Source organism: Orbicella faveolata, unplaced genomic scaffold (assembly GCF_042242905.1).
Source record: "Orbicella faveolata isolate gen_17 unplaced genomic scaffold, um_ofav_v1 contig_1, whole genome shotgun sequence".
NCBI classification, from domain to species: domain Eukaryota; kingdom Metazoa; phylum Cnidaria; class Anthozoa; order Scleractinia; family Merulinidae; genus Orbicella; species Orbicella faveolata.
Window position 1 is genome coordinate 14492161 of NW_028301536.1, and position 24047 is coordinate 14516207.

General features: G+C 38.6%; 1 protein-coding gene and 1 long non-coding RNA gene across 6 annotated transcripts; both read left to right on the plus strand.

Moving 5' to 3' along the window:
• The first annotated feature begins 1313 nt into the window (after positions 1 to 1313).
• On the plus strand, positions 1314 to 5535 carry LOC110061374 (serine/threonine-protein kinase pim-1-like). The gene is made up of 9 exons (XM_089282249.1): positions 1314 to 1451; positions 1561 to 1604; positions 1702 to 1795; positions 2011 to 2128; positions 2647 to 2759; positions 3296 to 3343; positions 3916 to 4276; positions 4836 to 5012; positions 5435 to 5535. Exons 1-9 carry the CDS (start codon positions 1314 to 1316, stop codon positions 5533 to 5535), a joined length of 1194 nt encoding a protein of 397 aa, XP_089138375.1.
• Positions 5536 to 10505: 4970 nt separating this feature from the next.
• LOC110061387 (uncharacterized) lies at positions 10506 to 23941 on the plus strand. Of its 5 annotated transcripts, XR_002297957.2 has the most exons (7): positions 10506 to 11518; positions 12106 to 12242; positions 12406 to 12488; positions 13104 to 13176; positions 20005 to 20081; positions 20624 to 20687; positions 22367 to 23941. It is a non-coding gene; the product is annotated as an uncharacterized LOC110061387 (long non-coding RNA). The 5 variants fall into 5 exon arrangements; XR_016207720.1 differs by lacking the exon at positions 20624 to 20687 and having other exon boundaries at positions 10518 to 11518; positions 12403 to 12488; XR_002297959.2 differs by lacking the exon at positions 20624 to 20687 and having other exon boundaries at positions 10518 to 11518.
• The last annotated feature ends 106 nt before the right edge of the window (positions 23942 to 24047 follow it).

Below are 24047 nucleotides of genomic sequence, written 5' to 3' on the forward strand. Positions count from 1 at the left end.
CTTGAAAAATGTAAAGTGAACCATACAGGCAATTTTCGAGCTGCTTTTTGCCTCTGTCAAAAGGCGTCTTCGTGCGAAACCATGCATTTTCATGCAAATCAAACTCATTTTCATATGAAAGGTTTTGCACGTGGACTCGTTTTGAAACAGAGGCACAACGTTTCTCGTAATCAAGTCGAGGTTCACTTTCACTACTTTCCCTCCTAACCACCCTAACTTCAACGAATAGGATTCATTTCTACCCTCCCCCCGCCTCCCCGAACCAACCGTATATACGCAAATCTGGTTTAGTATAGTGTCACTGATTGAGTCACGCAATGTCCCAAACAGAAAAAACAGCTCAGTCACTCGTAGCATCACTTACCATCTACTTGAATGCAAAATATTTTATATTAAGAGTTGGAAGAGAAGGTCGAGAAACGTATGCCGATTACCGGATTGATTTGAAATTTTTGCCTTTTGGAACACCCTCGAGAAATTTAATGTAATAATTTCTAAGTCCGTGACAGTAGTTATCGAGGGTCCTTCATCAGAATATTCAGGCTCTCGACAATGTTCGCTACCCCACGTTAATCTTCGGAAATCATCGGGTTATCTTCGGAAAACCGAACCAACTGACTGCCCTGTTATATCTATTTATCTTTTGCAAACAGATCAGAGTTCAGAGCAACAAAGATTTGTTTATTTATGTGACGCTTATGACAGGCATTTGGCCTTTCCGAAGCTCAAATTCACAGTTTCGCGGTTCAAAAAGACGCGTGGCCAAAACTGAGTAGAAAACAGCCTTGTTCTCCAGGATATATCCTTTGTTGATCAAAAACTACTTTTCTCTCCCTACCCTCTCATCCACCACACTTAGACATTTCCTTTCATTTTATTTCTGCATGATCAGTTCTTAGGAGACCCATTCGAAGACGTTGAAGCTATGATCAATCAAAGGTGAAAAACAAAGCAAAATTCGCAACTTTTACTGTCTTCTCGTTTTCGTTTAAGGAGAGAATCCATGGACATTAACCTGTAATCTTAGAACTCAAATATAAAACAATATCAGCGTTGTAAGTCATAATTTTGAATAAAAGATGCAATCATGTTTATTGCTGGACAAAACGCCATCAGACAAAAGAAGATCTTGCGCGCGCGATGTCGCGAAGCGCGCGCTCTGCAACTAGCATCATAATTGCAATTAAATTACATCACAAATGGCTAATGCGTAACGAGAGATCGTAGTGCTTTAGAAGCGGACGTATTTTCTCGACAGGATTTAAAATCGTTCATAGAGATTTTATTTGGACTGCAATCATTTTTTTAGCATCATGGATGCTACGTTAAACAGGAAGCGAAGACTTTCCGTTACCGACGAGGTCGCGCAATCATCACGCGACAGGCAAAAAAGAGATTCTTTATATGAGTGCGCACCTGCTAAAGTCAAGAAGCTTGAATTTGACTCAAAGGTGAGTTTGTATTTTTAACGCATCAGTTTTGAATTTTCTTTTGAAATCTCATTTGTCTGCTAAAAAAGAATACCCCTTTTAAAGTTGACTTCTTTTTCTCTATTTCCAGCCCTACGCGACCGTGAACTTTACAACGGAAAAAATTCCCAAAAGGTTAGTAAATGCAGATCTGCGAGTGCAATGAAAATTACCTGCGCGTGCATTCAACTGAACGCTGCTTGAACTTGTACTCACATTTTCTTTCCTGTAGCCGTAGAAGAGCTCATAGCGAGTCTGATTTGGAGACTGATCATGAAGGCAAACCGGCAGCAAAAAAGATCTGCCTGTCGACTTCAGAACCAATTGTGAGTTCTTAAAAGCGTTGAAAACGTTTAATGTTCTGTACTGTGAAGTTTCCTGTCGAGAAACATTTCTACCCTTATTCGAATGCCGAACACATGGTAATAAAGAAGAAACACTTTTTATGGTCTTCAACGTTCCTTTCCTTCATTATAGTATACCAAATCGCATAAATAAATTAAACGCCTGTAATGTATTATGACAACTATCTTCTTACTAGAAAAAGACTGAAACCAAAACAGTTGCAGAGGAGGAGAAAGAGAAGGTCGTTGTTGAGCCCAGTGAGACATCGGCGAGTACCAGCCAGGGCCATTTTAGACGCAAAAAGACACGTAGAGGTATGAATTCACACTGGATTCCAAGCTCAAAATATTAATTCTCATTAATGGTTACCATAGATTTCTTTTAATTTGAGACCAAAGAAATTCAGTACTGATAACTTCATCCCCGCCCCCTCTGCACACATGTCAGACTTATTGCCCCTCCCGCCAAACCATCACTACCGTACTTGATAGTTCCCGTGCTAAACCCAAAGTTGCAAAGAAAACCGACCAATGACTGATGACAAACTTTACACGAGTCTTTCAGCCAATACCATCATGGCTAAACGGACCAATCACGTTCAACGGACCAGACTTATAACATCATCGACTGACAAACACTATTCACTTGACTCTGAAGATGACTTCTGCTCAGGTTGTCGAAACGTCAGTCACCAACAACAGTTCTTTTCAGAACTACACTCACCCGGACGATCACACTATACGAACTATTGATACTTCTGGGTTCAAACCATTTATAAAGAAAACTGTGTTGTGAAGCGTGGTCCATAATATTCTCTTTGACTGCTTTTTAGGAAAGCGCAAGCCCCGCCAAAAGGGTCTTTCAGCGTATGAGATGGGGAAACCAATCGGATCTGGAGGATTTGGCGACGTTTATGCCGCCAGAAGAAAGAGAGACAATCTACCGGTAAGCAAAGTCTTTTAAGTATCTCTCGGTTCAGCGACCATCATTACCGTTACATAATGAGGGCAAAGCTGTTATGATGTAGAAATTATGAATTATTGTCACTCTTACGTCAAAATACATGGGTTATCAGTCAAGATGGCTTGATATTGGCCAATGCTTATGGGGAAAGAGACGGAGTCAATATACAGCCATCTTGACAATAATGGAAAAAGAACACAATTTTTTTGCGGGACACAGCGAGTAATCCCGAGCGGGCAGCACCATCTTGTCCGCGCGGGTAGCCAATCACAACGCAGGACTCGGTTCATCTTGTCCGCTCACTGAGCTTGCCATATAATCAAATGTGTTCTTATCTAAAATGTATACGCAAGTTGAGTATTAAATAATAAAAAAAATCACTTAAAGAAAATTACTCCTGTACTGGAATAACCAGAATATAATGATCGTTACTTTTTTGTAAGCTTGGTTTTTAGTCACACATTTACGACTGGAAGACAAGTCAGATAGTTCAACTTATTGGTTAATTCTCTCTGTAGGTGGCCATCAAGTTTGTGAACAAGAGCAGGGTCAAGAACTATAGAGTGGTAAGTTGGAATTTTATTTGCCGGTCCCGTACATTGTTCTTAGTATTAGTTGTTCGAAGTTTCTTGATCATGTTATGAGAATCCGGATGTCGATCTCTAGCAGGCGTAAAACTTTCAAGGGCTCACAGCTGACAGGAAAGTGAAGAACTGGAAACTAACTGCAAATGAACTGAAAACTTAAGAAAACGACAGCTGGATAAATTGAGCTTTAGGTATTGCACAACTAAAGAGGAAAAATTTCGAATGAGTAAAAGAATTGCATGAATGTCAATTTTGTTTGGTTCTTCTTCCATTATTAAGTAAAGTCGCTTGGTTTTGTTTGAATTTCGTAACTATTGCTGTGTAATGCTGGTAACAAATGCAAAGACAGAACGGTTCCCAAAACACTTTTCTGTTAAGTTTTTTTTCATAAATCAAGAAATCAAGTTTTTTTTGTTGTATTTCGAAGAAAGAAAAGCAACGATGCAGTAAATTACAATCTGGGTGACCTTTACCCTCCCCTCCCTGGTTGTAACATACTGAATGAATTTGACTTATTTAAGTACCCTTGCCCCTCCCCTCCCTTATTGCAGATCAATGGTCGACAGTTCCCAGCTGAAGCTTTCTACCAGCGCCATGTTCACCACCCGAACATCATTGAGCTGCTGGACGTTTTCACCCACGAAGACAACTTCGTGTTTGTCCTCGAGCGTCCGGAGAAGTCTTCGGACTTGTTCGACTACATCGACGAGCGTGATTACCTAGCCGAAGACGAAGGACGTCGGTTTTTCACTAACATCCTGGACGCCGCAATTCAATGCGAGGGATATGGTGTGCTTCATCAGGATATCAAGCCTGAGAATATCATAATTGATTTGTCCAAAATGGAGGCTAAGCTGACTGATTTTGGTCTTGCTAATGACATCCAAGTTGAACCCATCAGGCACTTTGTAGGTAAGGGGTGTACAACAGATGAGAATGCCTTGTTGTGTCACTAAGTGGGAATACCTTTTAACTCTAGGAGGGACCTTCACGATGGTTTTTAGATAGTTTTTCAATTAATCGATAACTCGAAACCCAAACAATTGCAACCCAAGGAACCAAAGAGTGATAATTTGAAGCACATACGCGAAACCTAGACAATGCTAGATACTGGCTAAAACAAACCAAAGTAACTATTCCAAATTTCAAACTCTACTCCCCGGATTGTACTTTGAGCACAGACTGATTTTGATAGGATCAAGTCCTTAGTCAGCATGGGTGTATGAATCAGTAATCACAGGAGCCATAATCGGGGAAACCGATTTATGGCTCCTGGTATTCACTAAGACCCACAGTACAAGGTTCTCCATGAGCGTTCTCCGTAGAACCTCTCAAATTCGATCCGAAATACTTCAATTCTTCGATTCACTGCTCTGTCTAGCTCTGAAAAAGGTAAAGGATCTTTCCTTTGTCTCACTTTTTCGACAAACTTTGCGGCAACTTACTTATTTTTTGACTCTGTTCTTTTCAGGCACTCAGCACTATTGTCCACCTGAGTTCTATTCTCACCACTGTTTCCTTGGTAGCCAGGCCACCGTGTGGCAGCTCGGTTTCCTATTGGCTGAGATGTTGACCGGCGAGATGCCTTTTGTGAAGCCCCGTATGGCTTTGTACATGCATCCATCCATCCCTAAACACATCTCAAGGGGTAAGAAGATCTTTACTACGATTGTTAGTTCTGTAAGGATGTTGCCATGGGCAACTTTCCTCGTTTCCAATGGTAACAATATTTTCGTCTACAATACAATTTCGCGTGCTCTGCTGCTAATGACGTCGAAGGCCAACAAGTCGTGTCTTACCCATCTGATAATCGTAGGAATGTTGAGATAAAAAGGATGTTACTGGATTTAAACGTTTTCTTATGAATTTTGAAAAGTAATCGTATTCAAGTGATTATCTGTTTTCTTTTGTTCCGCGTTAGAACTGAAAACATTGTCGATCTTTTACAAAAGATTTATACTCGAGTGTACCAAAATATGATCGATTTTGCTTTCTTTCTTGAAATAAAACAAGTGTTTCATTCCCATAATCTAGCGATTGTTAATTGGTTGTTTCCTCTCTTTTTTACAGATGCTCGAAGTTTGATTTCATGGATGCTGTCAAGAGATCCGGATGCGCGCCCGACCCTGGAGCAGGTCAGGCGCCATCCATGGATCTACAAACGTCACTGAGGCGCATGTCCCGGCCTCCCATGAGCCGGGCATGCGCAGCAGGTACAGGGAGGCACCTGCAAGAGCAAGGAAGAATCCAATTGGTTCCAAGCCTCCCGGGAAGTCAACATCAGGATCGTTTGCCAGCGGTTCCCGTCAGCTGGACTGCAACAAGCACTGAAGGCATCGGCCAAGGAACAATGCAACTCACTTCCAAGCCTCCAAGTCATATAATATAAGTGCCATTTGCAAGCACAGAAGACACTAGTCAAGGAACAATCCAACTCAGTTCCAAGTCTCCAAGTCAGATGACATAAGCGCCATTTGCCAGCGCTTTCCATCAGATGTGCATGTGTAACAGGTCCAGAAGATACCGGTCAAAAAAAAAAAATCTAACTCAGTTCTAATCCTCCAGGTGAGATAACATCAGCGCCGTTTGCCAGCACGAGCAGCTCCCATCGGATGGGCATGTGCAACATTTACAGAAGATCAGCGTCGTTTACCAGCGGTTTCCATCAACTGGACACGTGCAACAGGTACAGAGAGCAACTGTCAAGGAGCAATCTTGTTCTAGCAAAGATCAGCTTCGCTTTGAAGGTGACATAGGCCAGCGGCTTACCATCAGTCGGGCATGTTCAGATACAGTAAAGCAACTGCTGAGGGACATCACATCTTCTTCTAGACCTCCAAGAAAACGCCAATCAGCTCCGTTTCAGAGAGAGCAGAAGCTAGTGGTTTACCATTATCTAAGCATGTGCAGGTAAAGGAGGGCACAGCTTCAGAACCATCAGAAATTGTTTAGATCCTTCAAGAAGGAAAGGATCAGCGCCTTCTCAACGGTAAACACATGCCAGTGGTTTACCATAAGTCACGTACTGGTACAAGGAGGCACTGCTAACGAACATCGAATCTTGTTTCCTGTACTCCAGCTGAAAGCAAATGTCAGGGACATTTTAACACTAAAAACCCATGCCAGCGCTTATCATCAGCTGGGCAGGTAGAAGCACTAGGAACGCTTGAAGCCTACTTCGATGCAACAGACCACTTCACCCGAAACCCTCTATGGACTTTCTTGTAACTGTAACACTCTACAAATGATGACATTTATTATCATGAGTCCTAGAACTTTTAATCAGACGCTAAATTTCGACCTAAATTTAATGTCAGTTTGTTCAATTTGAATCTATGCCGGCGCCACCATTTTGCTGCAAGTAGAGGCTAATGATATGGAGTTGGATGCAGCTTGACTTGAATAAAGTCACTACTTGCAGCAAATGGTGACGAGACTAACTCCATTCTATATCAGTTCATTAGCTATACTACATACTGTTCTAATTAGCTTATGCCTTGCTAAAAAAAAAACCCAGTTCGTCTATCTTTCTTATCAGAAACATTTAGAGTCGGAGAACAAGCACCACTGGACGCGTAAGCCGTGGTCCTGAGATCAATAACAAAGTATTATGATGGAATACGAGAAACACCTAATGTTGTTTTTCTATCACCACAATGTGTTTTCTCCTAATGTGAGCCTTCTTAGCCTTAGCTATCAAAGTAGAATCTCTTGGATACTGGCATTCGATTCTCTTACAAAATGACTCGACTTTTCCGTCGTTAATTATAATGACGAGGACGACAAGGCAAAATGGGGAAGGAAACTATTTTGATTTTTCCAATCCCCATTCCCCTGTTCCCCTTTCCCCCGATTTCCCCTACAAGTTTCCTCCCTGCCTCCTTTTACAATCCGTCTTTTCGAGCCATTTTTTAAGGCGGTCGAAAGTAGGAACTCCAGAGACTTTATTTCCTTGTTCTTTTCTCATCACGGACAGAACTACTGGGTTAAAATCGCTCAAATTGTGAGAATTCAACACAGATGAAGGATAAAAAACAACACTTAGCAAAATTTAGCCAAATTTTGGCCGAGAAATTATTGAGCCTGCAATTTTCACCGGGGCATTATGTTGCTAAACAACAAGACGTCTAGAGCATTCGGAATGCCAGTGGTGTTTGGACTTTATTCCATTAATCAGAAACTTTTCCATCATGCTTCTTCTTTGACCAAAACCGGCTCCATACGAACTTTTATATTCATTAACTGGCAGTGCAGTACTTTTGAAGTTTTTTCTACAAAGTTCAGATCAACTCAGCATCGAAATAATCTATTACAGTCACCTTTGATAATCAGCTTTTAAAAAGCGTCAGTAATGCATTAAACATTGTCTTTAAATAAGTGATGATGCATGTTATTAAAAAAATATGTTGCATTGCAATCCTTGTTTGTCGTAAGATTTGTTTGGGTTTAAGCTTTGCACACCCTTTCTTAAATCCATGATAAACGTTTGATCTGGGGCACTTACCATTTACATGGGAAAACCGGAAATTCCAGTTGGAAAATCAAATGGTTCGTGCCATTCCGTTTGGGAAGCTTCAGAAAATATGGGCTGTGATTTGAGGTGATGCTATTTTTCTGCTGTTTTAAGTCTCTCTAGCTGATGTGGATATACTTTATAGCGATTCCTTCTCCCGCAACGTCGCATGCAATTGTTTAATCTTTATGCCTGAAATTTCCAACCGGATGGTTTTTGTAAATGGTAAGCAACCCTGGTCTTCGTTTATCTTGGTAACGATTTCTACGTTAGTTTTTACAGAGAAGAAGAAATTTCACCAGAGCACTCAATTTAACTACTGTTCGTTTTCTTTACGAAGTTTCCCGTTAGGTTTTTCCAGTTTTTTCGTGCCGGGTATTAATTATCTCTCTTTCTTTTGTTTTAAGCTGTACACACCCTTTCCCAATCCACTCTCACGGAAAAGATTTCAGATAATTATGGTACCAATATCATACTTTAATTGGCCATTGTCCTTTTGGGGTCTTATTTAAACAGTAGCAACCCGACATGACATAAAATTCGAAGAGAGCTTTTAGATAAGAATGTTCGCCTGCAAACTAGTTGTGCTGCATGACATTTGCAGACTTCAAACTGCATGTTGGTCGAAATAGCTGCTATTTGTATTGACAGATAATTTCAACTTTCTGCCCTCGATTTGAACTATTTGCGATCAATTTCATCTTTTTGCACGTGCACTGTTTGGGATTAATTGACGTACTCTTGGCCAATCAGCATGCTGAAATATTTGCAATGGCGAAATGACGAAATGGCACCACGGGTAAGAGCCAATGTGAGATGCAGGGTTAACCCTATTCCAGTTGAGAGCTGTAAACCACTGTCAAACCATTCATTTAAGCTGGACAGTAGTGCTATTTCGTCATTTCGTGTTTTAAACAGACCCGCCGGTTAGTATAGGTAATCATACGGTTTCGAGTTCAATTTGGAATTAATTTGCACGAGTGAGTTTTTTAAAAAGCTGAAATTGCACGAGCCGCTTCGGCGAGTGCAATTTCAGCTTTTTGAAAAACTCACAAGTGCAAACTAACTCCAAATTGAACGAGAAAAACCGTATGATTACTTATTAATAATATAAACGTGAAAAAATTCGCGCGGAGGAAGTGCCGGAAGATCTTTCTTGAAGCCATTTTTTCTCATTTGAGAAAACTTTTTTCAAAGTTTCAGCACAAAATTTTCATCATCATTTTACATGATATCATTTTCTTAGAAAAGTTGCTATTTTCTTACAGTCAATCATAATCCAGAATTTCGATGTGTAATTTGCACTGATGTTACACTTTTTGCACTGGTGTTACACTTGAACTGCACTGCTCTTAGCCAATCAGAATCGAGTAATTTTTTCATGTGTATTATTAACATAAATATCACTCAGGTTAGCTTGTTTATGGTTAGCTCTCGGTAATAGAAATGGGAAAATGATATTAGTTAGAAATTAAGATGAGCCATCTGTACTCTGCAAATGTCATACGCCGGTCTTGCGGGTACATACAGCTTGCAAAATAATGTTATTCTGTAATTAACTTTGCCGGGAAGATAATTGAACCAAAATCAAATTGATTGCAAGGTTGCGCTCTTTAGTATTGTTGTTAGCAACCATTCAGGCATTGTTATTTACTTTTGAGAAAAAAATCCGGAAGAAAACAAAGGAGTAAAGAAAGATGTTTCTCACAAAACCTTTTTCTGCTTTTTCGAACAAATTCGCGCACTTTTTCATAATTTGCATTTGACCAATAATTCTTCATACATTATGCAAAATTAATTTATTCAAACATTTCTGCACGTGTTGTCTTGTTCCGGTGTCACAGTGATATGTGTATCCCCGTGATATGTGTATCCCCGCACACATATCACTAGTGATATGTGTATCCCCTGTGGGGATACACAAAACACTGATACGCGCCTGGGCATTCAACGAACAAAATGGCGACTCGGTTGCGAGGTTCCGACGAGCTCTGTAAAGAGTAGAAGAAACCAGAAATGAATTCGCGCCCAACGGAGCAGATTAGGATTTCTTGAGTTTGGTTGAGTTCCAACCGACTCGATTGTATATCTGACTAAAACTTCGAACAGCGGATACGCATATCACTAATTATTTCATGGCGCAGTGATCTCAGTGTGTATCCCCTAAACACAGCCGTTAGATTGGCTGTCTACCTGATCGAAGAAAATGGCTAATTATTACCGAAACGTGCTGGCTGCTTACTCGCTACGACGTTTATACCCAGGTTGAGGTTTGCGGAGTTTGCAACTCGAATGTCTAAATATCTAAACTGAAATCGCGTGCAGGGGATACACATATCACTAATTATTTCATGGCGCAGTGATATGTGTATCCCCAGAAACACAACTGTTATAATATAGCGCATCAACCTTGTCAAAACTGCAGGCAATATTAGCACCCGACGTTTTTACACGGCTTGGGTTCACTGAAGTTTGAAACTCGATAATTCCACTAAAAACGCGTGCACGCGTGCACGGGATAATAAGGGATACACATATCACTGATTATTTCATGAACTAGTGATATGTGTATCCCCATGGACACAGCTGTTACATTGGCCTTCTACCCAAGAAGAAAAATGTCCATAACATTTGCATTGTCAAAACTGGCTCGCTAGAAATATTCACACCCGGCATTTATTCATAGCTTGGGATTTCTGGAGTTTCACTGACCTCGGTTGTACACCGTCGCCGACCGCATGCAGGGGATACACATATCACTAATTATTACATGGCGCAGTGATATGTGTATCCCCTGAAGACAGCCGTAATCTAGGCTAACTGCCGAAGAATAAACGTCGAATATTATGAAACGTGCTAGCAATATTCGCAGTATAGCAATGTTAATACAGCTTGAGACTTAACATATCTTACAAAAAGTCGAACTGAAAAGCGGGTGCAGGGGATACACGAGTGCCACTAATCATTTTATGGCGGTCGGGTCGAAGCCGTGATATGTGTTTCACTCCACGAATAATTCAGATGCAAACAAGGCGATGAACAGTGGAGAATATGCGTTACTCGAGGGGTGAGAATGCACCGCGTCGAACCGCGCAATTAATATCGTCCTAGAAATCCGGTGCCGTGAAACTCAAATTGAAATATATCTAGATCCATTTGGTGTTCAACTTTAAATTCATTATATCCTGCTCGCAGAAAACCAGTTAGGATCAAGAACACAATTCCAGCAGCAGATACGTAAACTTTTTCAACTACAAAAATTGAGATTTGTGTTTTACTGAAGCCTGTTTGGGTTAGTCGTTCGTCCAGTAAGCGACCGGACGACGAGAGCGGTTTCAAGGAGGATATTGCTTTTTAAAGTAGAGGGGAGGGGGGTGGGGGATACACATATCACTGGTCGCCATTTTGGAGGGGATACACATATCACTAGTGATATGTGTGCGGGGATACACATATCACGGGGATACACATATCACTGTGACACCGGTTCAAAATGGAGTAGTATAGGGGAGCTTATGGATTGGGAAAACGTTTCTGTTTTACGTGGAGTTGGAATGTTTGAGAAACTCACAAGCTGCGAAAGAATACGAAATACCTTTCGCCTTGTCTGGACAATGCATTTTTTAAGAGGCAAAATCAAGGTAAGTCCTAGCGAACGAATGCCCTTCAAGTGATTTCGAAACGCCATAAGTTTGCAACAAGCATTTGGATTTGCAAGCCTGTGGATGGTTCCCTTTCTCATAATGGGCCTGAAATATAATATTACATTCGTTTAGCTGTTTAAATTTAGTTTTTTTGTGGCTTGGAAAATTTGTTTTGGTCTACCAGCTCAAATGGCACACATCGATCCAATGTACATGTATGAAAAAAGCATGGCGGCTATGTACGTTCCGGGGGGGAGGGGGGACTACCTATAATGGCCCATACAGGGAGGATCCGCCCGTAAGGGATACCGTTTTTAGGCTTCAAGTATATGAAAGAGTAGTTATTTCACAAGTTGAGGTATATGAATGGGTAGGGAAATCTGTCATTTAGTTATCTAAGAGGGCTTTTGAACAGACCACCTTGTGGCTTTACTAGGCATTGCATGAAAATGCATGAACAATGTTGACACTTTGTGTCTTCATTAGTGGAGCGACTATTCTGAATTTTAGATTGTAAGAGTTTTAACAAATACTCTGCTGTGGTGATCATTTCTAATTTTCTTGATTTAATTCATTTTGTCCAGATTTCCAATGTCACTGGAAAGAATACATAACTCTTTCATGTGCTCTTTAAAATACCTCTGTCATTGCTTTGTGGATGATTCATGATGATGGAGCAAGGCGTAAGGATTGGGAAAAAGCAACTCTTTCATTGCAACAGGTGAGTACAGTTTCTCCTCTAGTGTTCCAAAACAATCCCTTAATTTCCAGAAATTTTGGGTTTTAACCATGGAGATTCTTTCGATTTCCCACAGAGTGGGTGTAACACTGTCCTCTCTGATAACTAGCAAGAAAGGATTGATTTATTTTGCTTTTTCCAGCAGTTTCTGGATGGCTGATTCATCTACCTAAAAGAGGCAAACTTGACGACTGTAAAAGAATGGAGTTATCTGTGTCATAGCAAGTGGTAAGTACAGTTTTCTTTTTCAGTTAAATTAATCAGTCATATTCCTTATTTTCCTGTGGACTCTCTGAATTTTCTCTTTAAATTATTTATTTTGTATAAGTTTTTTGTGAGAATTCTTAGAGCTTCCCCTTTGATGCAGCCTTGTTTCGTGCCTGGTGGATGGCACAAAGCAAAACTGTCAATGTAAAGAACTGAATTTGTTTTGTCTTTATAAAAACTGGTATCCAGAACTGACAGAAATGTTTTTGGAAATTTCAGTCATAAATTTGATTGTGCAGTGGTGATTGTTTCCTTGTTAAAAGAACTGCCTCATCCCTTCTCTGTTTAGACCTCAGAGGGAAACTGTCTTCTATAATAATTCTAGAAGACAGTATAGCATTTCCACACAAGTGGTTGATGCACTCTGTTTTGGGATTTCTATGTCAATCTTTTAAAATCCTGCTACCAACCACAGAGCAAAAGACATTCAGAAAAGGTGTCTTTCAACCAGGAGCAGTTGGGGACAACTGACTGCTAGTGCATGATATCAAGTATTTTGCCCTGATCTTCAATATCATCAGGAAGATTACAGTTCTTTAATACAGTGTAATTAAAATACTTCTAAATGTTCAACAGTTTGTGGATGATGCCTGATGATGAAAGAGGCTACAAAAGATTGGGAAAAAGCAATTCTGTTTTATTGCAACAGGTGAATACGGTTTCTTCTCTAGTGTTTGCAAACATGTTTACCTGTATTAAACTGGCAGTCTCATAAGGAACTGTACACGGGATAGTCTCCTTTCTGGCTGTTAGCTGTACTTTTGTTGTCATGCAATTCCTCTTTCCAAAGAGAAGGGAGAAGTGCAGGGCACAGGCCAAATTGACCGCCTGTGATCAGAACTTTGCCCGGCTGCTTGATTCATAATTTATATTGATAGTACTCTTGCGTTCCCATCCTAAATATTTCCCTGAGGCTGTTAATAATACAGTGTATAAACAGTACGTCCCTCTTCTAAAATATTTGATATTTAAGCTTATTTCAACTCATAGAAAACACGATTTTGCTGATTATAGTACACGTTTCAGTACCGATCAGAAGAAACCTAACAGGGAACGCTTGACCGAACGCGTTCTGTTTCCGTTCCACATGCGTCCCCGTTCTTGTTCTGTATCCGTTCTGTATCCGTTCTGTATCTGTTCTGTATCCGTTCTGTATCTGTTCTATATCCGTTCTGTATCCGTTCCGTTCCCGTTCTGTATCTGTTCTGTGCTGTTCTGTTCTCATTCTGTTAGCGTTCCATCTGTAAGTGTTCTTGGAACTTGGTGAGAGGAACGAGGTTTCCGAGAACTCATTTACAAGATTAGCGCCACTCATTTGCATTTCATAAAATGGGTTAAAACTGTTGCCTTTATGCGAGAATACGGACAGGAAACTTACATTTTGGTGAAAATATGAGTCCAGTTACTCGAAAAATACGGGAAGATGGTATTGTAACTTCAAGGCCAGTTTATAGCAAGTCTTTTTCCGGGTAATTCCTTTTTCCGAAACAATACGAAGCGACTGGCAATCTGTGTGATTGCCCAAGGAAGGGAAGAAGTAAACCAGCTTGCCAAGCGCTTTTAACACCATTGATGAAAAAATGTAAGCAAAAGACAAACTTTGGGCTCTTGTATTTACACAAATACTTTTAGTAAAGATTTAACATTGAAGTATCGGCGAAAACTGTGCGGCGAATGCGGCAGTAACTTGGCTGGAGGACTCGAGCGGTGCACAGTATTGACAAAAAGCCAAAGTGAGCATTTTGTGATACCTTTACTGACGTTATTTTCACAGGCGAATTTTCAGTAAAGACTGAACGTTATCCTCGCCAATCCTTCCGCAAAGTTGGTCAGCAACACCGTAATAAAGGTCGACCAAGACATCGATGTTTTGTTTTGTTTCTCTAGCTCTTCACGAGGAAACCTTTCAATCCCAGTCTAACTCAACTCGTCCATCCATTTCCTTATTTGGACATAAGTTGAGCTTGTTGACAATAGCAAAATGGCCGCAATGAACATGAAATGGACAAGAAGATGCAGGGAAGATGCTTGCTTAGTGCATGTAAAAAGAAATAAAAAAAGACATAAGATGATTTGTTCTGTCACTTTCTCAAGATCGCCGGCTGGACAAAAATTGACCGAACATGTATTAAACGCGTTCCCTGTTAGGTTTCTTCTGATTGGTACTGTATCTCCCTTTTATCTTCAAATTGCGAAGCAAACTCGCCCAATGCAGTGTTCTCCACAGATTTTAAACTAATCAGCTAAAAATTAAAGTAGCCAGCGCTTGCAAATTGAGTGTCCAAAGGACACGAGCTTCTAGGGGGATACAGGGCCATGCTCCCCCATGCTCCTTGTGGCTGGAGATAAGATCTGACTTGTTTTGGGGGCAACTGAGACAAGAAAAGATGTGTCATTTTTGGTCAGTTTTTGTCCCATTTTTATGGAAATTTGACAGCCACAGTCATGGTTGCATCCTCAAGAGGGAGTTGCTGGGTACTTGATGAAGCTAATGGAGTGGGGGTAAAAACAGATGACTTTTACCGGCAAGTGTATGAAATGAATGAAAAGGTTGTTTCAAAGAAAGTCACTTTCAATTGACAAAATTGAAGTTCTCTATTTCCATGCCTTTTTATTTTCATTCCAAGATATGCGGAAACAGATGTGTGTTAGGTAACTGTTTAGTGCCTTTTAGCAACTAGCAGTGAAATGTGAACAAAACTATTAGAGTTATCAGAGACTTGAGAATCATACTGGGATGAAGTTATCTTGAACAAACCAGCAAATTTAACATCGCGCAATTGAACAGCTGCTCGGTCGGCAATCACATGGAGATGTATGTGAACTAAAAACCTGGTATAAACTTATCGATTTCTGTATGTTCCTTTGAAATGAAGAAGCTTGTTATTTTGACTTTCCATGGATTTTTGCTTGGACATTCCTGATTTCACAAAAATTTTCTCGTTGAGTATGTTAAGTTGTTTGTACCATGTGTTCTTTGAGAGATTAACTTGGAGTATTTAATCTACAAAATAGGCAGACAGAATTGGAACAGAATCGGGGCAAATTAGTTGTAGTCTGCATTGACGGCTTTCGGCCAATGCACAAGTAACAATCCTACATGCCTGTCTTTGAGTAACTAAAAGAACATTTTGCATTCTCATCCGTCTATAACACTACATAGCAATTGAAGGCTTTCGTGCAAAAAGGGCGTACATGTATATACGTGTAACATTTTGGGCCGATTTTTATTTTTTGCAGTATCGAGCTAATTTTTGGTAGACTGACTTGTTTTGACATGAAAAGCATTGTTACGTAATTGTTTTTGTTGATTTGCGCTTCATCTTCGAGAAATAACGTATGCAAAATACAAAAAACTCAGTTTTCCAAGGGTATCTTTTGGAGATCTTTTGTTGAATGAAAACAAAAGAAACCTTTCATTTTGCTAAACGATGAGGTTACTGAAGCGTGGCATTTGCCGCTAGTTTTATTATTTATATAATTACGCTATTCTCTTACTGTTGCTTCGTTAGTGCAAGTGAATAAGGCGCTGAACGGGCTGGATTCGAGTTTGTTTTGTCGTGACACCAGTTCGATTTTTTTTTTCCGGTCTATTTTTCTACTTCTTTCTGAAATAAAAACATCTATTTAAAAAAAAATGTGCTGTTGAAGCTGCTAAAAGTATCCGTTTAAGTTCATGTCACGTCCAAGTCCACCTTCTAAGGATTCGCTCCAAAAGATGCCGCTTGGAAAACTGATTTTTTTTGCATACGTTATTTCTCGAAAACGAAGCGCAAATCAACAAAAACAATTACACAACGATGCGAGTAGCCAACAAGTAGCCAGCAAAAAGCTGGTCGAGGGCTCTTCTGTAGTACACTGCCAATGATGCACTGCAGTAAGCCCACTTAGATGTGTACAAATTGTGTGACAAATAACTTATTACATTTTTCTTAAATTAATACTTCTTAAAAAAGAAACTTCAACGAAAGAACCTGTTTTAATTCATCAGTACTGTTTTCGAGTTGAAAACCTTTTTTTGCATAATGAAATATTAAATGTAGTTGGACCTCATTTCCCTGCAACAGTAAATGGTCTGAAATTGACTGTAAAATCCAAGTACTGCAGAACTCGGTGATTCACAGTTCATTGTTATTGGTTTAAAGCAAAAACAGTTTTGAAAATACAGTATATTTGGAAATGTTCTTTTTTTTTTTTCTGTTTCTTGCTCTGCGTCTATGAAGTTTGAAGGAAGTATACAATTATTTCTCAGCCCAGCCCAACTGGCACCAGAAAGCAACAAATTATAGATAGTTATCTCAATCGGTTTGTGACACTGTAACTGATCGGAGCGATGTTTATTTTGATGGCAAAATGTAGCTGCTTTCTTGGAATTCAAAGTTAACACCCTTGTTGGATAAGCTTGTAGTGAAAACACCTGCTGTTTCTTTGACAGAATTGACTAAATCGCACCAACTGCTATAGATAGAGCAAGAAAATATCCCTTCCATGATGATGAAAGGCTGAAGATGCAATGTTCTGATGAATTGATCATCTTCGGAAGTCCGTGGTGGACAAGTACCTTGAGTCTTTTTAAGATCGTTTTAAACGATTTATCTATCTATCTAAGAGAGCAATTTATGTATCTAGAGGGTTAATTTTTGTTCCTTTACTTTCAATTTGTCTTTAGAGCAGCTCAAAAGTGGTTTTTTTCTTATAAAACCTAGTTAAATATGCTTGAAATAGCTCAGGGAAAAAATTGCATAATTTGCATGATTTACATGTATCGCCTAATAGCCTGTTCTTATCACATAATCAGCCGCAAAATTTTGCATATTAATTTATTTTTTTTATCGCACCCTATAAGAAGGTCTGCAAATAAAAGTTGCAAAGAAGACTTTACATTGGCCTAACCTACTAGAATAATAAAATATCTACCAATTATAACAGTTCCAGTGTGTAAGTTGCACCAAGAAACTATTACCTCTGAATCACCCTGGGCAATACAGCAAACCATTCAAACTAAGTTAATGATATTCCAACTCTGGGTGAGCCAGGAATATGGCCACTGGGGCTTTTGGTATTGGGACAACCTTTTACTCCATACATGTATCCAACTGACTTTTCAGCTATAACTTCATAAATCAATCTTCCATCATCATTTGGCAGCGCTAAGCAAAGAAATTGCGTTAGTTTTAATGTAGAACAATTTATTGTAGAAAACTGCAATTAACTTGCTAGAAAACTGCAAATCAAAGATTTTAAGTTTTAAGCATTGACCCAGGGTTTTTAAATTGAAATAAAGCTGCAGGAGGAGATTGCAAAGCAGGCAGAGGACTGTTTGGTTGCGATAAAGTTGGCTATGTAGGGAAGGCTGAGTGACAAAGTAGGTTACCCCCTGCTGCATGGGGGAATGGGGTGCTGGCCCTGGAAAAGTTTGAAAATCTGTGAGCCATGACTTGGATTCTGGTGCAATTTTAGTGTCCCAAAAAGATTTTGTTGGATGCCTCTGAGTCACAGAGGGCACATCATTGCCAATGAGTTAGATGAGTGAAAACGTCAGTCTGATGAGATGGCAGCTATATAGCGCTATATATAGTGTTAAGGTTTATGCAGCAGGTTACCCAGAAAAATTCTCAGATTTTCTCAGCTCGATTTTGCACAAGTAAACATTTCTGGTGCCACAAGTATTTTTTGGCCATACTGTATTAGGATGTAGGCAAATGTTGTTGATATTTGGGACGAGCCAATCAGAACACTTTTCCTGTGGGACTCAAAGCATTGAACAAGATTATCCAGGTTGTTTTTCAGTGTTTAGTCTTTCTGGCGTGGGATTAATCCTTTATTTCGGTTTAATTTTTTGCCTGAAATATTTTTTATTTAAGGGGTATGAAACTTGGATAGGCTCATCAAGACCCGAGTTGTTTTCTGGAATAGACTTGAGTGTGTGTGTTGTTTATTCGAGCAAAAGCACTCTTTCATTGGTCAATTTTAACTGTGTTGACAGAGTCAAAGGAGCTCAAATTGAACCAGCGAGTGCACTTTGTGAGTGGAGTTCTGAAAACTTCAAGCGAAACAAATATTTAGTGACATCGTGTCTAGATACCCAGCAGCCGGGAAGTGTTTTGAAAAAACTAGCCTACTTGGCAGTCTGAAATTAATATAGAAATCCCATGGAATAATTCATTTAATTCTTCTTACAACTGTACAGTAGATCTTTGTTTAGCCATGTCAAGTGATTCCAGTTATTATTTTAGCTTTTTACGAGCTTGGGCATACCATAAAATCTCGAGGCTTCGGCACAGAAAATTTTCGTGCTCTGACTCTGGAGTCAACTTGTATAGAATAATGCCTTCAAAAATCACAATCGAAACCGGCTCAGAGAGTACTCAATATTTGTTCAGAAATGCCGAGTGATTCTAAACAATGTTTTGGTTTTTTGATGGACAAATTCTCTTAGCCTCGGCATACTATAAACATCTTGCCTCATGTCACGGGCTCGGTTGTTCAAAAAACTAGACACCCGGTGGTCAAAAATTCCTAATCAATAATAATCAATTCCAGAAATGCTTGAGAATGCTTGACCTCTGTGTAGAAATACCATGGGATTTCCGAACTTATCAGGCCTCTACATTGAATTGTTCCCCTGGCCTCAGCATGGAAGCACATAACACGATGAAAGTTCACCACAGATTGCGTGACATTGTTGATAGGTACTGAGTGACTGCGGAGATTTGCAGTTCTTAGAACTGTTGGCTAAGCTATGTTAACAAGTAGCTTATTCGATATTCGACAGCCAGTTTTTTGAAAAAGTGTGTTTATAATAGATATGAATTTCAAAAATAAAACGTTCATAATAGTCAAGTACTTAAGCTTGTGGTTTAATAGTTTTGACTGCCAGGTATCTGGGTTTTTGAACAACCATGCCTGTGCGTCAAGATCAAGACTTAATCTATAGTATGCTGAAGCTAATAGAATTCATCCACTACAAAACCAAAACATTATTCAGAATCGCTTAGCATTTCTGAACAAATATCTACATCAAGAAAGTTGTGCTGTACGTATATACGTGTAAGAAATAGAACTTCTTTCTCAAAATTAGACTGTTCACAGTCTCTCTATTTATGCACGTGAAGGAAAAAGTGAGCGGAGTGAGCACGAAGCACGTGGGAGTGGGGGATGGGGTTTGTGAGCAGAGAGAGCAGTAAGTCAAGTCAAGTCTCAAGTGTCTAGTTATCTCCTGACTCTATCTGCATGTTCAACGATGGAATAAAAATACAAGAAAATAGAGGGCTGTGAACAGTTTACTCAAAATCACCTAAAGGACAATAGTTTTCTCAAATTTTAAACATTTCAAACAAATCATAAATTAAATTATACTGAAGTTGACTTTGGAACACGTGGATTAATTTAGATTCACTTATGCTCTAATCCTGTCCATGGTTTTCTCTCCAATATGGAGCAGCAAATAACTGACTCTATTTTGCTTTTACAACAGTTTCTTGATGATTGTATTACAGATGGATCAACTCACAAAAGAGGGAGTGGAAAAAAAATCTTTGAATAATGGCAATGGTGAGTACATTTCACAGCAAACTTTTAATTATTACAATAAAAGCCTGATTTTATTCGTTACCATGTTTTCCAGGTACTTAATTATAGATCCCCAGTTCCTTGTAAAGCTCCCTGTGACGTCCAACTATTTAAAATTTCACACTAAGATCAGTCAGAGCTTAAGCATGTCCTATGGATATAAGGTGGTGCTCAGAATGTGGGAGGGTTTGTCAAATTGTCCATTGCTGTGTCGTTAATTCCAACTTCGAGTAAGGTTCTCTCCTGTGTAATACTCTGCCTTGCTTGGCATGACGTGTTCTCTGTAGATGCGCCAGTGTCGGATCAGTTTAATGTAATGACTACGATAGAAATCTGGTGAAATTAACAGTGAATAATATTTTGGCAACATGACTGTTAAGGGAACTGTCTCTGGTGGCATATATTTTTTAAAAAAATGGCCAATTGTCCCAAGGAGATTGAAAGTGTATGTAACCTGGTTTAGTTTTTGTTTTAGCCGTTATTTTAGAAAAGAAAATCCATTTACAATAAATGCTTTCTCATAGAAAGATGTAGGCCACATGCTTTGAGAACTTGTACAAAGAAATTTGAAGTCTTGTGCTAACAAAGGTACATTTCACGTTGAGAAGTTTACATCAGTATAACTATTAAAACTTTTCATTGACTTGTACAGCTGTAAATAAGGACTGGATTTCCCGAAAGGGGAGGAGGGTTTTGCCAACCAAAATTTGAAATTATTGAGTTGACCTGGAATTTCCAGAAGGAGGTGGAGACGTTTTGATTTGAAGGGAGAGATAAACTGCACCTGTTCCTCAATAGATGTCTCAGTGAATTTGATATACCTGAGATAAAAAAACATTTTAAGAGATGGTTACAGATGTCCAGGCTAAATGTTTTAGGAGAAAAATGGTATTGTTCAAAAGTATAATCATTGCTTGAAAACCACTGACATCAGTATTGTCAGTGTGATGAAACATGTCAGAGGTAATGTACCTTCCGTTCAACTCCAGCAATTGCTGATTGAAATTGCCTTTCTCACACAGTGCCAGCATCTAAAAGAAACGTTTTAGTGGGATTGATCTTAAAAAGTGTTGGTTTAGGAATTCAAGGAGGAGAACTTTGGCTATTTATTGATATTTACATGTAGTTAACTTAGTAACTTTTGTTTTGAACAAAATCATCAAACGGAGAGGTGTTTCAAAGATAAGTTATTGTCTTGACATACCACGAAATTCACAAAACTAATTTGGAAGAATATTGCAGTCAGTGAGAAAAATTAAAAAAAATAGCATTTAACTGTAAAAAGCTTCATGTTGTACAAAAATAATCGCTTGTCACATTGACAACTTTACCCTGGAAACATGGTGAAACTTTAAATCATAATCTAAGAAACACATATAAGAACCCGAAAAATTATTCAAATACCCAAAGGATTCCCCCCTCACAAAAAAAAAAAACAAGATATGAAGAAGTGGAAGGGCTAGGATTCGATGAGTTTTGTGTTCATCCCGTTGAGCTTATACAGGAGTCCTTTGCGTGCACCATCTTATATCCAGACCTTTTAATTCATGACAATTAGGAGAGCCTGCTGGGTGATTTAAGATAACCTTTTCCATATTTTGAGCGTGGTCATACTGCATGAAGACACTGTTTGGACAGCTGTGATAACAACATGAAAATTTAAGCTACCCTCACCCTGACGATCACATCAGAAGAACTACAGATACTCTTGGGTTCAAACCATTTACCTTGAATTGTTTGAAAATTCATAACTTTACCAACTTTGCGATATTTTGAGTACAAACTTGGTGAATACTAAAGAATGATTTCATAAATTTTCACTGATTTGCTTTGTTTAACTCTTTCAAGTATCACCGACTGCTTCAAGTCAACTAAACTTGGCTTAAAGTTGCTATGATTAAGTCCAAACACTTGTATTCTTCAAGATTTTGCTGTTATTTAATCGAGTGATTTATTTCGCATATTTAAAGAGACTTTATTCATCGAAAAGTTCGAAAAAGGTACCAAATTGTCAAAATTACCCATTGCGTTTGGTCAAGTTATAATAAAGTAACTATGAAATTAAATTTTTCACAAATCCTCAAGATAATGATTTAAGTCTTTTACGAAGCTATACATGAAATACTGGTAATGAATGGGTTTAATTTCGCCAAGCTGGTATCGATAGTTAGTATGTTTGTTAACTAGTATGTTTGTTTGATTTAAAACAGTATTTACGGACAAAATGCTTTACGATTTACTTATTTGCATTTGATTTTTCCTTCTAGATTCAAAGACGAAGTTCATTGGAGTCACCAAAGAGCAAAGCAAGGCAAAGCAGATTTTAATAAAATCACTTTTAGTAGGGAAAGACCGGGTTAAATGCTGTACTTTTTAAGTGGTCGAGGAACAAGTCTGCAAAATTGCGTTTTTAAGGTAACAAGAAAAAGGTCGGAAAAAAGCCAAGTCTTTTTACGGCAAAATTGTCTTGGATTAAAAATTTACGCTTGAAAGCGAACGAGGAATAAAAAAGTGAAAAAAAAACGCTATTGTAAGTCTTTTGGCGGAAAATTTTCATGGTTAAAGATATTGCAGTTTCACAAGGGACCAAAAAAAAGTCAAAAAAAAAATTCTAAGTCTTTTGGCGGGAAAATGTTTGTAGGTTGAAGACATTGCGCTTTTAAAAAGGGACCAAAAAAGTCGAAAAAAACACTAAGTCTTTTGGCGGGAAAATTTTTCTTAGTTGAAGATATTGCGCTTTAAAAAGGGACCAAAAAAAGTCGGAAAAAAACCTGTCTTTTTGCGGGAAAATTGTCCTTAGAAAAAAAAGTCTGCGCTTTTGAATGGTGTCATGTTTTGAGTCAAAAATATACTAAGTCTTTTGGCGGGAAAAATCTTGCCTTGTGCAACGAATTTGTCCCATCAAAATTCAAAGTATGTGTTTGATTTCTGGCTAGACTCTGTTCAAAAGTGCAGAATTTTTTTTCTTTTTGGCAACCCTACATAGTCAAAAAATAGTAAAAGAGATAGCCTACATTCCGACTAGTTTCCAGTCCCCTTTTAAAAGCGCAATATTTTTTATTTCTTTTATAAAATTAGAGACAAAAGGAGAAATAAAGCAAACAATACTTGTAAAGTTTTTTGTTTTACTTTAATTTACAAGTCTTATTAAGGCAAACTTGTTTACAGCTAATACAATTGTACATTTTACTGCAAGCTACATTTCTAAGTCTGAAAATTATTTGTAGTAATTACAAGAGTCAATGAAGTAAAACTAATAAGTCGAAGAAATGCTAAATCTAAGGATGAAACGTCCAAAATTAACTAAAATTCTGGCAAAAACTAATCACAAATTGTCAAGTTTTAAGAAACAATACACAGTAGTCGAAACTAAGACTATAGACTAACGAACATTTTTACGAACGAGTGTATACTAAGTCTGTCGAAGTTACGTGTAAACATTGAATAAAATCAAAACTGACTCGTTGCTTTTTTACATCAGTTTCAAGTAAACTTTTACTCGGGTTTTGAAGGTAATTTTCCGTTGACTTACTTGAGAGCTTCTTTGCAAAAAATATTTCTTCAAAGTTTTAAAAGGATTGGCTACAAATGAAGTGCGGATCCATGTTCTAAATTGAAACCACTCGGAATAAACGATTTATAGGCTAGTTTTTAGTTTGAAAAATTTGCTCCAAAAAAAAAGCTGTGTAGTTCAGCATATGTCGAATTTTAAAGGTAAACAAATGGCGAAATCTGGATTCAAGACAATTCATTCTGATTTCGCAGTAAACAAGCGATTTGAGTTGCATGGTCAGCAAAAGAAATCTTGAGTAAGAGTTAAATCGAGACAAAAAGGAAAATAATATTACTACACCAGCATGTGCTTATTAAGATTTTCTGTGTAATTTAGGGCTTGTCGAATTTGACTAATCAAACAGCGAAATTTGGCGAGATTCAAGACAATTCCAA

Excerpts from the sequence above, each read along its gene's own strand:
- LOC110061374 (XM_089282249.1), top strand. The coding sequence starts at position 1,314 with ATGGATGCTACGTTAAACAGGAAGCGAAGACTTTCCGTTACCGACGAG. Across the intron at positions 2,760-3,295 it reads GAAAGAGAGACAATCTACCG|GTGGCCATCAAGTTTGTGAA; the intron begins GTAAGCAAAGTC and ends TTCTCTCTGTAG. Across the intron at positions 3,344-3,915 it reads GGGTCAAGAACTATAGAGTG|ATCAATGGTCGACAGTTCCC; the intron begins GTAAGTTGGAAT and ends CCCTTATTGCAG.